Source organism: Gossypium hirsutum, chromosome D03 (assembly GCF_007990345.1).
Source record: "Gossypium hirsutum isolate 1008001.06 chromosome D03, Gossypium_hirsutum_v2.1, whole genome shotgun sequence".
In the NCBI taxonomy this organism is placed as follows: Eukaryota; Viridiplantae; Streptophyta; class Magnoliopsida; order Malvales; family Malvaceae; genus Gossypium; species Gossypium hirsutum.
Genome location: NC_053439.1, coordinates 44,919,067 through 44,934,508, shown reverse-complemented (window position 1 = coordinate 44,934,508; position 15,442 = coordinate 44,919,067). Strand labels below are relative to the sequence as shown.

At 31.1% G+C, this 15,442-nt stretch overlaps 1 protein-coding gene across 4 annotated transcripts; it reads left to right on the top strand.

Annotated features, from left to right (window-relative positions):
- The first annotated feature begins 2,832 nt into the window (after positions 1-2,832).
- LOC121215519 (protein yippee-like At4g27745) lies at positions 2,833-4,546 on the top strand. 4 transcript variants are annotated; one of them, XM_041090235.1, is made up of 3 exons: positions 2,833-3,013; positions 3,481-3,614; positions 4,167-4,546. In XM_041090235.1, the coding sequence occupies exons 2-3, from the start codon at positions 3,522-3,524 to the stop codon at positions 4,392-4,394; spliced, it is 321 nt and encodes a 106-aa protein (XP_040946169.1). In that variant the 5' UTR covers positions 2,833-3,013; positions 3,481-3,521; the 3' UTR covers positions 4,395-4,546. The 4 variants fall into 4 exon arrangements, with proteins under 4 accessions (XP_040946169.1, XP_040946167.1, XP_040946168.1 ...); XM_041090233.1 differs by having other exon boundaries at positions 2,834-3,013; positions 3,472-3,614; XM_041090234.1 differs by having other exon boundaries at positions 2,834-3,018.
- Positions 4,547-15,442: the final 10,896 nt, after the last annotated feature.

Sequence of the window (15,442 nt, the reverse complement as noted above, 5' to 3'; positions counted from 1 at the left end):
GGTTACGTATAAGGAAGGATTAGACGCCCAAAATTTGTACCTAGTTGATTACTTGATGTCTTAGCATCCAAAATTAAGAATTAAAAGAGAATTTAAAACACGATCCCTTTTTACATGATGTGATTTGATGGCATTGAAAGTGTCATATCTATATTGAACTTTATAGAGGAAGCTTTCTTATTTCAGGTTGATCGAGAAGTCATGTCTCATAAGTTGGAGGCACAATATTTCGAATCATTGAAAAGAAGAATACTCATTGCTTAAATTTAAACCATATTTTTTTTACTTAGATAAGGACGTTCAATTATTTCGGTTTAAAGAATAAATCATACACCGTAAGTTTTATGTGTTGTGCGAAAACCAATATTACACTAAAGTGATGTGTGAGTCTATTCGAACATATTATATCAAACGGATGTATGTAGCAACATTTAGAATATGATGACAAATGCAAAATTATGATAAAATAATAACATAAATAGTAAGATAAGCTAACCACATTATGATAAAAAAAATAAGCATAAGAAAATTTTATCCAATTAATAATACTATTCACTAAGAATAACGGTGATGAAATAATACGAAAAGGCATTTTAATGACATGATTATGTTCATATATTATTAACTTTTGAGAAAATTTTACCAAAAAATAATATTAATTAGCAACAATAAGCACTTAATAGTATTAATAGTATCAACATTTTAAAATAAAATACTAACAGGAAATAATCGGGAAATTTGAGGGTAAAAATGTAAATTTCATAATTTAAAGGGCAAAAAATAAAAAAATTAAACATGCTAGAATTTAAATAAAAAAAAGCAAAGGGATCGAATCCAAAAATAAAGGACTAAATTGAAACCCTAAAAAATTTTGAAGTTCAAATTGCAAGAAAACCAAAAAAATAAATAAAGGATTAAATTAAAACCAAATAAAAAAGTATAGGGACCTAGGGTGCTATTTTCCCCAACCCCAATACACGTGTCACCCTCAGTGGGTCAATAATAGGTGGGGACCAAAATGTATGAAAATAAACTAAAAGGGTAAAAATAAAATAAATAGAAAAAAGAGTATAAGATGAAATTAAAAAGAAAAAAGAAAAAAGCAGAACGGTCTAGGAAGTAATTTTCCCAACCCTTCAAAATACACGTGGATCCTGGGGCCATTTGGGTTGGATCTTCGAGTTATGCCACAACGACGTTGTTTTGGATGTATGAAGCCAAGCCCAAAACGACGTCATTTTAGGGGCCTATATAAATTAAAAAATCCTAAAAAAATCACTTGGTTTCATTTTTAAAAAAAAAATTCTTTCCCTCTTTTTTTTTCCTCTAAAACCTTATTATTCATCCGACCCTTAGGACAGTGGGTCTCCATCATGGCCATCGATCATTGACGACAGAGACCACCGCCTCCGGTGGCCAGAGATCACCAAAAAAGTCCCCTTTTAACACCTCTTTTTGTGTAGAACCCGAATTCAGGATCAAAGCCCCCGGAAAAAATAAACTTAGAAAAGAAACGATGAAACCTTTCGATTTCTTTCTCATTCGATGAGGCCTTCGACAAATCCTAAGGTGTTCGGAGACCTTTCGAATCAAGGGAGGTCACCCACGTCGACGGTGAGATTAAATGTTGATGTTAAAAATCTAAACTTTTTATTTTATTTTATGTTTTTTCCAAAAATAAAAAGGTAAAATAAATATACTACCTTTTTTTTAAAAAAAAAGGCTCTATTGTTTTTTTTTTGTATTTGATTTCTTCTGTAAAAATTACCAAGAGTTTTTATTTAGCTTTTATAATCAAATCAATTACAAAATATTGTTTTTTCTTTCTTTGTTTTTTTCCTTTCGCTACTTCTCTGTTCTGTCCTCTGTTCTCTGCTTTTGTTTTTTTTTGTAGGTATTCGTGGCAAGGTCAAAGGCGCTGGGGAGCCATGCCTTGCCATTTAGGTGAAAGGAGGGTAGACCTCGAGCGGCGTGCCTGCTGACATGGCAAAGGCAGAGGAGTGGCGACGACTAGAGGAATTAGGGTTTTTTTGTTTTAGGTTTAGGGGATTTGGGCTTGGGCTTAGGTAATTGGGTATTTAGGTTTTGTATTTGGGTAGTATTTAGGTTTGTAAATGGACTGGACTTTTAATAAATGAGCTTGTTTTTATTTTTTGTTTTTTTTTGTTTTTTTGGTCTTTTGGTTTGTTTGGTTTTGTTGGGCGGACGAAATTGGACCTCTACAATAGTCTTAGCTTGATAGGCGTGGGCATTGTTGCCAATATAAGATATGTGAGTTTAAGTGTGCCGAAACGTATGATCCTCCTATTTATAGGGGAGAGGCTATGGGTAGTTCTAGGCATCATGTCAAAAAAAAGCAAAAATGATTAGAATCTATAATGATGTTGTTAAAAAAAACATAGTAAAACATTTCCTTTAGTTACGACTGAGAAATAAAAAATACCAAAAATCTACTCGAACCAAAGTGTTTGGACAATTTATGGAATCCAAATTTAAAAACTGTAGTTACCCAAAACCAAATTGAATTCTATTTTGTATTTAATATGTAATTAATGTTATTTTTTATTATATAAAATAAATATTCTACATTTAAAATAGCATAAATAATTTAAAATTTCTTAAAGATTTATTTTTAAAAATATTTATGAAAAATATTTTTGAATATTTACTATATAATATTGAAAAAATTTAAAACAAAATTTATTCTATCAAAATAAATCTAAAATTTTAAAAAATAAATAAATATGAAAAATCACAACCAAATCAAACCTAAGCAAATTAGGATAAAGGATTCAAACAAATTAAAAATCTAAATCAAACCGAACCGGAACTAACGTTAGTTGCGCATATCACGCTTTACGTTGGGCGCGCGTGTCACCTACGGCGACGCTTTTCTTCAACAAGTCATTACAGACTACAGAGTGTAATTATCTTTGACTCGAGAATATTTTCAGGAAAATCAAAATCCTCCCTTCTCATTTTCTTCCATGAAGCCCCACTCTCGCTCGTAAAGGTCAGGTTAGTGTTAATTACGAATGAAATTTTGTTATCCAGATCAAATGCAATTAATTATAAGAAATAATTTCTCAAGAATCTTGAGTAACTGTTGAAAATTCTAGTTTTCTTTCACACCCTGAAGAAAAGAATTTGAACATTTCTCAGATTTTAAACTCAAGAAGGAATAAATAAAGAAGGACCATCTTTTCATTTTACACCTCAGATCCTCATCCATTTTTATTTATTTTTCTTGAAATAGTTATTAATACCCATCCTGTCTTTGTCAGATCCATTTCTTTAATCGGAATTAATAGTATCTTCTCTCTCCTTGCAGTCCACTTTGGTTTAATCTTGCACGCAAATGCCTAAATTAATTTCTTAAAAATACTTTAATTGCACTATTTTAGACTTTTAGGTGAAGAGTTCCTATCTTTTCAAATTTTGATCAAGTTAACCGGGATTTGTTTTTGTTAGCTTGTTTAGGTCTAAATTCCTGGGTGTTGAAGCCTCCAAATTGTTGATCAATGGCTGAATCCTTGGGTCCACGATTGTACAGCTGCTATAATTGTGGAAATCATGTTTCTCTCCACGACGATATCATTTCCAAGTCTTTTCAGGTACAGCACTACAAGGTTCTGAATGTGTCTTTCGAAATTTTAGCAGACTGGTAGTTTCCCTTTTACATTTTCTGCATAACTGAGAGACTATGTTTTTTGGATTTGGTTGAACTGAGTGTGGGATATGAATATTGAATCCTAAAAACTCAGGAGAAATTATGTCATCGGAAATATGCTGGAATAGTGTTAGTATATTTGAAATTTAATCTTGTATTTTTATTTAAAATATTTTTTTTTTAAATTTAAATTCAATTGTTAATAATATTAAAAAAATTTAATAAATTTTTTAATGTGACATTTTAAAATAAAAAAACTACTCACTAACCATCTAACTAAAAAAATGATATGGTAATGAATCTAAATAACATGGAAGAATTTTAAACTTGTCAATTTTAAATCTAAAAATAGAGGAACTAAATTGCTTGATATAAAAGTAGAGAAATTAAATTGAGGTTTTTTAAGAGTTTTCTTCATTATGCTTCGATCAACCATAATATTGGAAAATTTGGTGTTGGAGCTTAGGGGAGTAAAGTACATTGGTTTTGTTGTTAGGGAAGAAGTGGGCGAGCATTTTTGTTTTCGCATGCAATGAATATAAGAGTAGGAGCAAAAGCAGACAGGCATCTAATAACGGGTCTCCACACAGTTGCGGATATTTACTGTGGTGATTGCGGTGAGTTGTTAGGTTGGAAATACAAGCGAGCTTACGAGGCGTCGCAGAAGTACAAGGAAGGTAAATTTATACTTGAGAAGGCAAAGATTGCTAAGGAGAATTGGTAGTAGCATTCATTTCTCTACTAATTGGAAATGTTGTCATTGTTTCCCACCACCATGCCTAATGGCTTGCCATTTCCCCATGTTAATACATTTGTGCTATTATTCTCAACTACTCTCTTATTTTGCACTATGCATTCTGCATTATGATTATTGTTTATGCTTTTTTCAAAATTTCAATGCATGATGTAATAAATTTCTTTAATTGCTGGACAAGAACTCTAACCATTATTTTGGATCAAATCTTGATGCATATTGTGAAGTAAAAATATGTATTTAAATAATATTCAAATTCGTTAATTTTATGATACATTAAATATAAATTTTAAATATTTTTAACAAACTAATCTTAGTTGTTGTGTTTAATTTGAATATATACAAATTTAAATATATAATATTGAAATAAATTTCAATAAAGAAATAATTGTATACTAAATATATATTACATAAAATATACTGGTTAAAATTTTCATTTAAGGTAAAAAATATTCTTCCAAAAGTACAGCAAATTGCTTCTACATTTGACCCCAAAAGCATTTTGAAAAGCAACGACAAACAAAGTCCCTTCAATCCATTGAAAACAAATTTGCTTGGCTTTTATTTGAAGAATTATGATGGTTCACGAGTGAAGGGGAAAGGAGATGATGGAATTTGTGTTCTCTTCATCAGTACAAACATTTTAGTTTAGTCTTCTTTGTAAAAATATTTTAAATAAAAAAATTTAGAAAAATATTGCATGTTATTAATTATTTAAGAAGATATCGTAAATTTTCACTTATATAATCTTTTAAAATAAAATTTTATGAGATGTATGTGTCATGTGTCAATATTCAATAAAACTATCAAGTGACATTTCTACCATTATTCCATATAATAAATTCAAAAAATATATATATTTTTAAATCCGTCATGCAAAGAAGTAAAGAAGTAATTTCGAAAGAGTGAAATGGTAAAAATAATTAATCTTTCAATCACTTCAATTAATACCTTTTACACATGTGAAATGGTACAAATAAGTAAATAAATAAGGATCTCTGGCCCATCTCATCAATATTCAACCCCCAACTTGAATCAAAATTACACTTAAGGTAGGTTTGAGTGGACGGTGCGATACATTTAACTTACTTTTTATCTCATACTACAATATCTAATATCACCGCCACCGCCCATGCCCATTTAACCCACAATTCTCTAACAAGACTTCGTTTGCTGTGTATGTTATCTAAAAAGTTCTTCGTTATAAATAGGTAATTTTATTTTTAATGTCTCTATTCCCCTAACAACAGTTCCCAACCCTTAACCTCTGCTGGTCATTTTATTATTTAAATTTATTTTATTATTATTTTTCATTCAATTAATTAGCAAGCAAGTAAGTGAACATAGTAAGTATTCTTTATTTTTTTAGTTTATATTTTATATTTTTAAGAATATTTGTATTGTTTTATTAATAAATGTAATAAAATATACTACAGGTTTGATTGTCTGTATATATATTTTGTATAATGAGCGTTGAATTGTTTTATTTTAATATTAATGTTCATTTATTAGGAAAATAATTTTTAAGATGAATGTTGTGTTATTTATTTTAATATCTAATTTTTAGAGGATATGTAGATAGCAATTATATTTATTTTAATATCTAATTTTTAGAGGTTATTGGAGCATTGTTTAAGCCAAACAAAATTGCCAATTTGGTATACCTTGTGTACCTAAAATTGTTGCGTCGGATGAGCTGGGGCAACAATATTAGCATTCCTTTTCCGAGATATGTGTCGAAATATCAATTTTAAAATTAATGACTTTGTCAGTTGCATTTGTGAGCATATCATCGAATGTGGTTCTTGGAACCCATTGATCCACCATCGGTTACATTTCCTCTACCAAATAGGTATGATAATTTTTTAATATCAAAATTAAAATTAAAATATTCATGTGTTTAATTTCAAGTTATAAAACTAACCTAAAATTGCATTGTTATTGAACATATAGAAACTTGATAAACGTTACGATGGTAGAAACAGTAGCCTTCAGGTTTATCCGCATCAAATAGATGTATTTTCTATACAACAAGTAACTATTTGATTAATTACTTCATATAATGGAATTATATTGAAGTTTGATAAATGGTTGTCAAATTTAATAAATTTTTATAACTTTTTGTGGTTTATATGAATGTCGTACACATCGCATGAGATGGTGATTGCCATCCCAAAAGGAGCATTTGTAAATCAACATTTGTGGTTCATTTTTGCACCAATAATTTGTTTTCATATTGTTGAGTGGCATCCTAGAGATAGAGTAATGCGATAGTTTTAGTTTTAATAATATTTACCTAGATTTTTAAAGAATATCGATAATTTACATAAAACAGACATGTGCGGTAATAAGGACATGAATTGGCTTATCGTACACAAGCATTGGATTGAAATGTGGAATAACCGAATAGATCAGATTCTAGATCAAATTCCAATAGGGGTAGTGCATCTGAAGATTATCAGGTGTGGCATATAGAGCACGAGAAATCGTATTTATTGTTGCAAAAAAAAATGATTGCCCCCTGACATGTGTTTAGGAGTGGCGCGCTCTAGTTAAATCGTATGCCTACAGATCAGTATACTCATCCATCGACATATACAAAATATGTTCCACCACTTTTAGTGGATGATTATCCAGTGTACATAATGGGCTCAGGAATATATTTAACTCAGCTTCAACTAGAGCGTGATGCAACTAAAGTATATCGACCAAAAAGGCTTGGTGCATCAGCATCCACATTATATTTTGGGCGGGGGGACACGAAGGTGCAGGGTTGGGATTTTCATATTTGAAGCTCATTCAGCTCTGTTCCATTCAGTGGCATGCCCAACTATACTTATGCATCATCAACATTTATTGGATTGTCTGAAAATTTTCTTTTATGAAAAAGTCAATTACTAACACATGGTAATTAAATCATTCATCCTAGAAAAATGATCCGTGACCATGTTACTTTCTCATCTCTCACGAAATGCTAATGAGGGGATATCATTTACCCGTTATTGGACTATGAATTACTATTTTAAGTGAAGTTATGTCATGTTTTGGTTCTATTACCAATTGACCTTAAGCTTTTAATACATTAAAGCATACGAGTCAAGAACGCATAGTCTATCACATACTCAAGATTTAGGTAAATCACACTATAAACGTCACAAGTGAATAAATCTACAAACAAATTTAGGATTTATTCTACTTGGGTCTTATCCGATATACTATCAATTCAAACAATCATATCTATATCTCTATCTTCTATGAGTCATCAACTTTGATACTCAAGACAAAGTATCTCCCTAAATGCACTTAATAGACGACATAATAGTTTTTTAATCAATTTGCTCATTTTCAATTAGACTATAGACCGTTTAGATTATCTAGTAATATAAGTTATCTTTTCACATTATGATCTAACCACATAATTCAACTTAATATTAATTAAATGTTAAATAATCAATAAGCTAATATTTACTTTCATTTTGCTTTGTATGCAAAAACATCTAAGGACGTGATAGAAAATATATTAATGGAAATGATAAAATTTTATTAAACCAATTTGTTTGAAGAATTACAAGTACATTCGACGATATCGCTACACTAAAGTCATTAGATCCCAATAATGTCAAGGTGGTTATATGTTATTTTGGATTTTATTAGGGATTTCCTAAACTTTGCTCCTCTTATATTTTTAGAAATGAAAATCAACTTGCTGAGAGGATAATTGTTTGTACTAGGAGAGAAAACTATCCACCTAAATGGGTGCTTAATTTCCCTGTTGATTGGAATGTTTTCTTGTAACCTTTCTCTCTAACTTTTATCGAGATTTCAATGAAATTTTTGAAGTACTTATAAATAATTATTAGTAGTAAAATGAAAAGTATAAATAATAATATACTTCTAACTTCATCGTAAATTGAAGTTATTGAAAAATATATAATATTTATTTTAAACAGTTGATTTAATTTTATTTAATCTATAATACATAAGAGTACATAAATTTGAGTACCATTCTATGTAATTTATATATGTGTTAATTAATTGGTTTAATTGAGTTAAATTAATTAATTCAATTAATATAATGAATGATTCTAAATGAAATGGTTGATATAATTAATTAGTTTGTAATTTGGAAAAAAAAACATAGAAATACATTTCAAAATTTTGGGTGTTGGTCAAATTTGATTTACACGATTTAAATTTGTTAAAGGTCTCTATATTTTTTTATTTAAAAATTTTGATCTCTTCATCCAATTTTACCATTAGAGTTGTTGATATAACAAGTATAAAAAAGACAAAAATGTTTTTTGTCCTCACTGTTTACAGTTTTGTTAATTTGGCTCTTACTTTTTAAAAATACATAAAATTTAAATATAAAAGAGTAAGGACCAAATTAACAAATATTGTAAACACTAAGGGCTACAAATTTTATGTACTTTTTTATAATTGTCAAATCAACAATTTAATAGCAAAATTGGATGGAGGGACTGAATTTTTTAAGGTTAAACTACAAAAATAGTCACTCAACTATGCATTTGGTTCTATTTTGGTCACTTAACTATTAATTTTTTCAATTTAATCACTCAACTTTTTGAAATTAAATATTTTAGTCACTCTCCCGTTAGTTGACGTTAGATGAGTGATGAAAAGTTGGCTTGAGCCATTTTTTATTGGCCGCCCAATAACAATTTAGCCCTCCAATGTTTACACATTCTATCAGTCTAGAATGACAGATATTGTAAATATTGATAGCTAAATTTGTTGATTTTTTTTAGAATTAGGATCAAATTGATAAAATATGTAAATATTGGAGGGCTAAATTTGTTATTAGGCTACTAAAAAATGGCCCACATCAACTTTTCGTCGCTCATCTAACATCAACTAATAAGAAAGTGACTAAAATATCTAATTTTGAAAAGTTGAGTGACTAAATTGAAAAAAAATTAACAGTTGGGTGATTAAAATAGAACCAATGGCATAGTTGGGTTATCTCTAGGTGAATATACTTGAGACCAAAGACGAATCCAGGATTTTACTCCAAAGGGGGCGAAACTTTTAAATTTGAATGACCTTTTTTTTTAATGTAAAAAAAGTGTCAATTATTCTCAGATGCATTTTTTCTTATCAAACAAATCAATTTAATGTTTTTTTAAAAAGCATGAATGATTTAACTTTAAAAAAATAAAAGAAAAAAATCACACTATATAAAATTAAATATTTCTTTCCAATATGCAAAAAAGAATAACTAATACTACACTAAAAATTTCATAAATATCGTTATAATTCCAAAAATTAAATTAAAAAAACTTGGCCTTTTGATTTATTCTAAACTTATAGCACTCAGACTCAATGTGCCCTTTCTTTTTGCAAAAATTATAGGTTTTACCTCTGTTTGAATATCTCGATCTACCTTTAGATTTATTGCCAGGATTTCGTTCCTTTGTCCTCCTACGATTATCATTAGTATTTCATTCTTGTCTCCCTAGAACAATGAAACCCTCTCCTTGAGAGTCGGATCCAGCCATAAAATGCTTCATCTTGTCATACGAGGCTAAGGAATCGTAAACTTCATCAACTATGAGAGATTCACAACTATATAAAACTGTATCTTTAAAGGTCGAATAAGAAAGGGGCATTGAACAAAGCAAAATTAATCTTAAATCATCTTTATCATACTAAACCTCCATGGCTCCTAAGTCCGAGACAATTTCTTTAAACACAATTAAATGTTATACCAAAGACGTATCTTCTTCCAAATGATGAGAATAAAGACGTTGCTTTTATATGCAACTTGCTAGTTAGGGTTTTCGACGTGCATAGTTGCTCTAGCTTCACCCATAATGCAACGACGGTCTTATCCTTCAACACGTCTTGTAGAATTTCATTCAACAAATGCAAATGTAATTGCGATAGTGCCTTTCGATTCTTATGATGTTTTTCTTCAAGCGTCAATGTCGAAAGTATCTTATCTGTCCCTAGCAGGGCATCTTCTAAATCCATCTATGCAAGAACTTTTTGTATCTTTACCCGCCACAATGTGAATCTGGTATTACGATCCAACAACGGAATATCATACTTCAATGTAGCTATTACCGTGATCGAGACAAGTAACCCGAAAGCTTTGATACCAGTTTGTTATAATAAATGTTGATAATGGCAGTAGAATGATCGCGAAGTAATAAGAAAGGAAAAATAAGAACATATAAATTTTACATAAAAAACCCTTATCAGGAAAAACCATGGGCAAAAGAGGAGAAATTCACTATGTTGAAAAACACATGATACAATAGAAGTTCAATTACATCTATTTAAGGGATCAACAACATTGTTATAATCAATGTCTAATAGAAGAAGTACAGTCCTATATGGATTCAACTTGTCTAGCATAGTTTGTACTCCTTCGCCCCAACAGATCCCCCTATTTTTCCTCTCTATTTTAGTTCTTTAACAAATGACGGGATTTCAGTCACACAACCCTAACAATCTCTAGCTTGACACGAATTCTCGACGAACAAGTTCTCCACCTCTTCCACGAAACCCCTTAAGGGGTATTCTTAAATAATAAACGCCGACCAAGTCCAAGAAATGCTCAAACTTGGCTATAGGAAGTGACTTAGTCATCATATCTGCAAGATTATCATGAGTACTAAATTTGCTCACAACAATATCACCACGAGCAATAAAATCACACACAAAATGATACAGAACATCAATGTGCTTCATCTTCTCATGAAACATTTGATCCTTCGTAAGGAAGATGTCACTCTGACTATCACAAAACATTGTACTGATATGAATGTCTTTATTGAGTTCACCACAAAGTCCTTTTAACCAAATAACTTCTTTACAAGCCTCAGTAATCGCCATGTAATAAGCTTTAATAGTAGAGAAAACACATATAGTCTGCGAAGTGACTTTCCAACTGATGGCACAACCCCCAATAGAAAAGACGTATCTTGTGAGAGACCTTCTTTTATCAAGGTCTGCAACGAAATTAGAATCAACATACCCAATGACTCTATCTCTATTTCTTTTAAACTATAAGCAAACATCAGTAGTACCTTAAAAGTATCTGAAAGTCCACTAAACTACTTTTCAATGTTCCTTACAGGGATTCGCCTCTCGATCCTCAGTTCTTCACACCCTATATCCCCTTATTTTGCCTATTTATTTTTTTAACAAATGACGAGATTCGGGTCACACAACTCTAACAACAAGGATCCAAAGCAAAACTAAGAACAAGTAACTCCATTACCTTATCATTAAAGCAAGATTTCATTTCTGTTAGCAATGAATCGAAACCAACAATAAATATATCAAACAGATAGTAATGCTCAATTGTGATGTTATCTCTCTAGATATGAAACTGACCTCGACCAACTTTGCACGGAGCATTTAAATTGGAGACTTCTATTTTATGATTTTTACAAAATACTTCAATTTCTTAAACAAAAGATCTCACCCATGTTCTCTGAATTTTTGAAGAAGCGTTTTAGTTGATGACACCAACTGCATCGCATTTAGTATATCTTACAATTTATGCTGCAATGTTTGGCAGAGATTATCATTGACTCCAAGTATCTAAATCATGAAATGCAAGATGAAAACAAATTCAACGAATGTCATTACATCATATATTCCATTAGCTTCACTCCTTTGAGTAAGGATGGCGAACTTTATGATATCTTGTGATACAACATAGAAGGAATCAAACATCCTCATCAAGCTATTGAGATAAGCTAAATGAGATCCCCATTGGGTGTCGCCTAGACGTTAGAGAGTATCGACTTGATTTTTCCCTTTACCAGTTTCAAGCTCACCATTGTCAATTGACTCCGCAATATGAAATGCCTCAATGTCTTTTAATTGATTATGTTTCTTTCTTGAAGAAGTGACCAAATTAATTGCACTAGTTAAGTATGAAAAAAATTGAGAAATAGGAATAACCTCATTGGATGCAACTACTAAAGTTAATTGGAGATGACGAGCGAGACAGTGAACATAATATGCAAATTGACACTTTTTAGCAAATAACGCTTGTACAGCCCAATTTTGCCCACTACCAAAACATAAAACCCATTTACAGCCCAATACCCCAAAACGGCCCAATAGGCCCATTTCAACCCACCTAAACACTAGCCCAAAACAAAACCCAACAGTAACCCTAGCACAAGTCAGAAACAAACAAGAAATTTTCAAACCCTAGGTGCGCCGCACCTAGGGCTCTCGATCTTTGACCCTTGGCCTCCTGACGCCACCGCATCAGCCCACCGCCACTGTCCCATCGTCCACTTGTGCTGCCAAACTTGCAAACAAGCAAGAAAAAAGCAGCAAAAAAAACAAACAGTGGCAATCGGCTATAAAAGTCGAGTAAAATGTAATTTTTAAGGGGGCTTTTTTTCTTTTCTTCCGATTCTTGTAATAAACAACAGTTTCAATAGAAAGAAAATATAAAAACTAAATTTCAAGGTGATTTTCTTCAGAGTTTTGTTTTGGATTTCGTTTTTTTATTATTTTTATTTTCTTTGTTATTTTCTTTTCTTTTTTAAACGGAAATAAAAAAGGAATGAAGAGGAACCTTACCTGAACGCCCCGTGTGCATCGTCGTCGGAGTCCTATTTCAGTCACCGAAATCAGGTGGGGAAAGCGACGATCCGATTTTTACTCTCGCAACCCCGAGACCATGAAAGCTTGGCCTTCAGTCGGTCCTTGAAGCAGGGTATTAAAAACCCAACGTTTGAGCTTTTAACCGCCGCTTATGGCGGGGCCGACGATGGCCCGTTCGTCTGGCAACAGAGGAAGCTGAGAGAAGAATGTTTTTTTTTCTCTTTTTTCTTTCTCTATTCTGCAGTTTTTTTTAAAAGGAACCTGAGAAATGAAAATTTTTTAAGAAAATTGGGTTTAATTACCCTAAATGAAACGGTGCCGTTTTGAGGCCCCTTAGCCGTGCGCGACCCGACCCGCTCTAGGGGGTCCGCTTGTTTTCACGGAATGGGTTATTTACAACCCTGGTCCCTCCACGTTTATGGCTCTCTTAATTTACTCCCTTTTCGTTTGTTTCATTTTTTTTAATTTAGCCCCATAGTTTAATTTTTTGTTTCAATCTGGTCCTTCGTAACGCCGCATTTTTGGGTGCTTGGTCTATTTACCATTTTGGACCTCCCTCTTTCTGCGCGTGTCACGGTTCGGTCCTTTCGTTTTTTTATTTGAAATTCGCCCGATATTTTTGTTTATATTTCGATTTAGTCCCTTTTTTAGCAATATTATTATTATTATTATTATCAATGTTATGGTTATTATTGTTATGTTCTTATTTACATTTATTTATGAAAATTTTAGATATGAGTTTTATTATATTATTATTATATAATTGTTTATATATATACGTATATATATTTTTAACTTATTTAATATAAATACTCATTTTTATATACATATATGCACCTTCCTTTTGCATGTATTTCATTATTTTCATATTCCATAATTTTATATATATTTATGTACATATTTTGTATATACATATTTATTATTTATATTTTAAAATGTATTTTATATATTTTATATATTTCGTAATCTACATATACACACATATTTTAATTTATGCCTTTATACATATGTATATCTTTACATTTTCAATTGTATTCATTATTTATTTCATTTTCATTATCATTTTGAATGAATGATTTAATTGTATTCGTTTATATACGTTGTAGGTTTGACCCTTTATCTATTTTATCGTTGTTCATATCATTTTTATACTTCCGTATTTATTATGGTTTTGCCCTGCATTACAATGTAATTTGCTTTCACATTTTACTACGATTTTGTATTTTTATTTCACTCGATATAACAAATTTGTTTTAAAGAAAAAAGGCATTTCGTGTTTAGATTCGAGAAGATCGTACCCTAACTTACTGGGTTTCGATTTTCATGATAAATCTAAACACGTGAATATTTTCAAACTCAAGTTTTAAACGATATCAAGAATTAAAAAAGGATCGTGTCCTAACTTACTGGTCGTGATCCCTTTTTTAATCCAAGATAATTAAATATCTTTTAAATAAGAATTTTTCATTCGCGTATCGGGAATTCGAGACATTGTGTCCTAACTTACTAGATATGATTCTCTTTCTTGAATAACGTGAAATATCCCGTTTTTGGGCGTATCGAGGGTGCTAATCCTTCCTCGTGCGTAACCGACTCCCGAACCCATTTTTCTGAATTTCGTGGACCAAACTTGTTGTTTTAATAAAATCAAACCGTTTATTAAAAACAACCCCTTTTCAAGGTGATCCAATCACACCTCATAAAAAAAGATTGGTGGCGACTCCCGTTTCTTATTTCAAAACCCAAGTCGACCCCGTTTTTCATCCAAAAAATGGTGTCAACAACACTTGCAAGTCGTTCCATTCACCACACATTACTTGCACCTTCATATCCTTGACCACGGATATCATTTACATTAAGGTAATGACGTAAAAGAACTTCACAGATTGCCTTCTGTAAAGCTAATGATGTGGTGTCCTTCACATAAACCAAATCAAATAATCGTTCATGTATAAAACCTTCTTTATTAACAAACTGTAATACAATTGTCATTTGTTTTTTCTTTGACTCATCACGAGCTTCATCCACTATAATTCAAAACTTTGAATCTCTAATCTCTTCCCGAATGAATCCCTGGATTTTACTCGCCAAAATAAAAAAATGTCCTTTTGAACAATTAGACTGACATATTGTGTATTTTGAGGGGTATTTTCTAAGACAATTTTCCCCACATTTTCATTATAAGAAGCGAAGAGTTTTATTAGTTTAAGAAAGTTACCTCGATTTCTTGAATCTTGTGCTTCATCGCGCCCCCTAAAGGTACAACCTTGAAATACAAACCACTTGACAACATCTATTGACATCTTGTGTTTCTTAATAATTCTCTAAATATTTTGCAATGAATTCTGAATATCAAGATAATTTTTCATTGCATTCTTATGTAAACAATTTGCATCCTTATCCACATGAGTAACAGA

What these genes read in the sequence shown, in the direction of transcription:
- LOC121215519 (XM_041090235.1), top strand. Translation starts at nt 3,522, where the DNA reads ATGGCTGAATCCTTGGGTCCACGATTGTACAGCTGCTATAATTGTGGA. An exon ending in TCATTTCCAAGTCTTTTCAG is followed by an intron (nt 3,615 to 4,166) that starts GTACAGCACTAC and finishes TTTTGTTGTTAG; the next exon opens with GGAAGAAGTGGGCGAGCATT.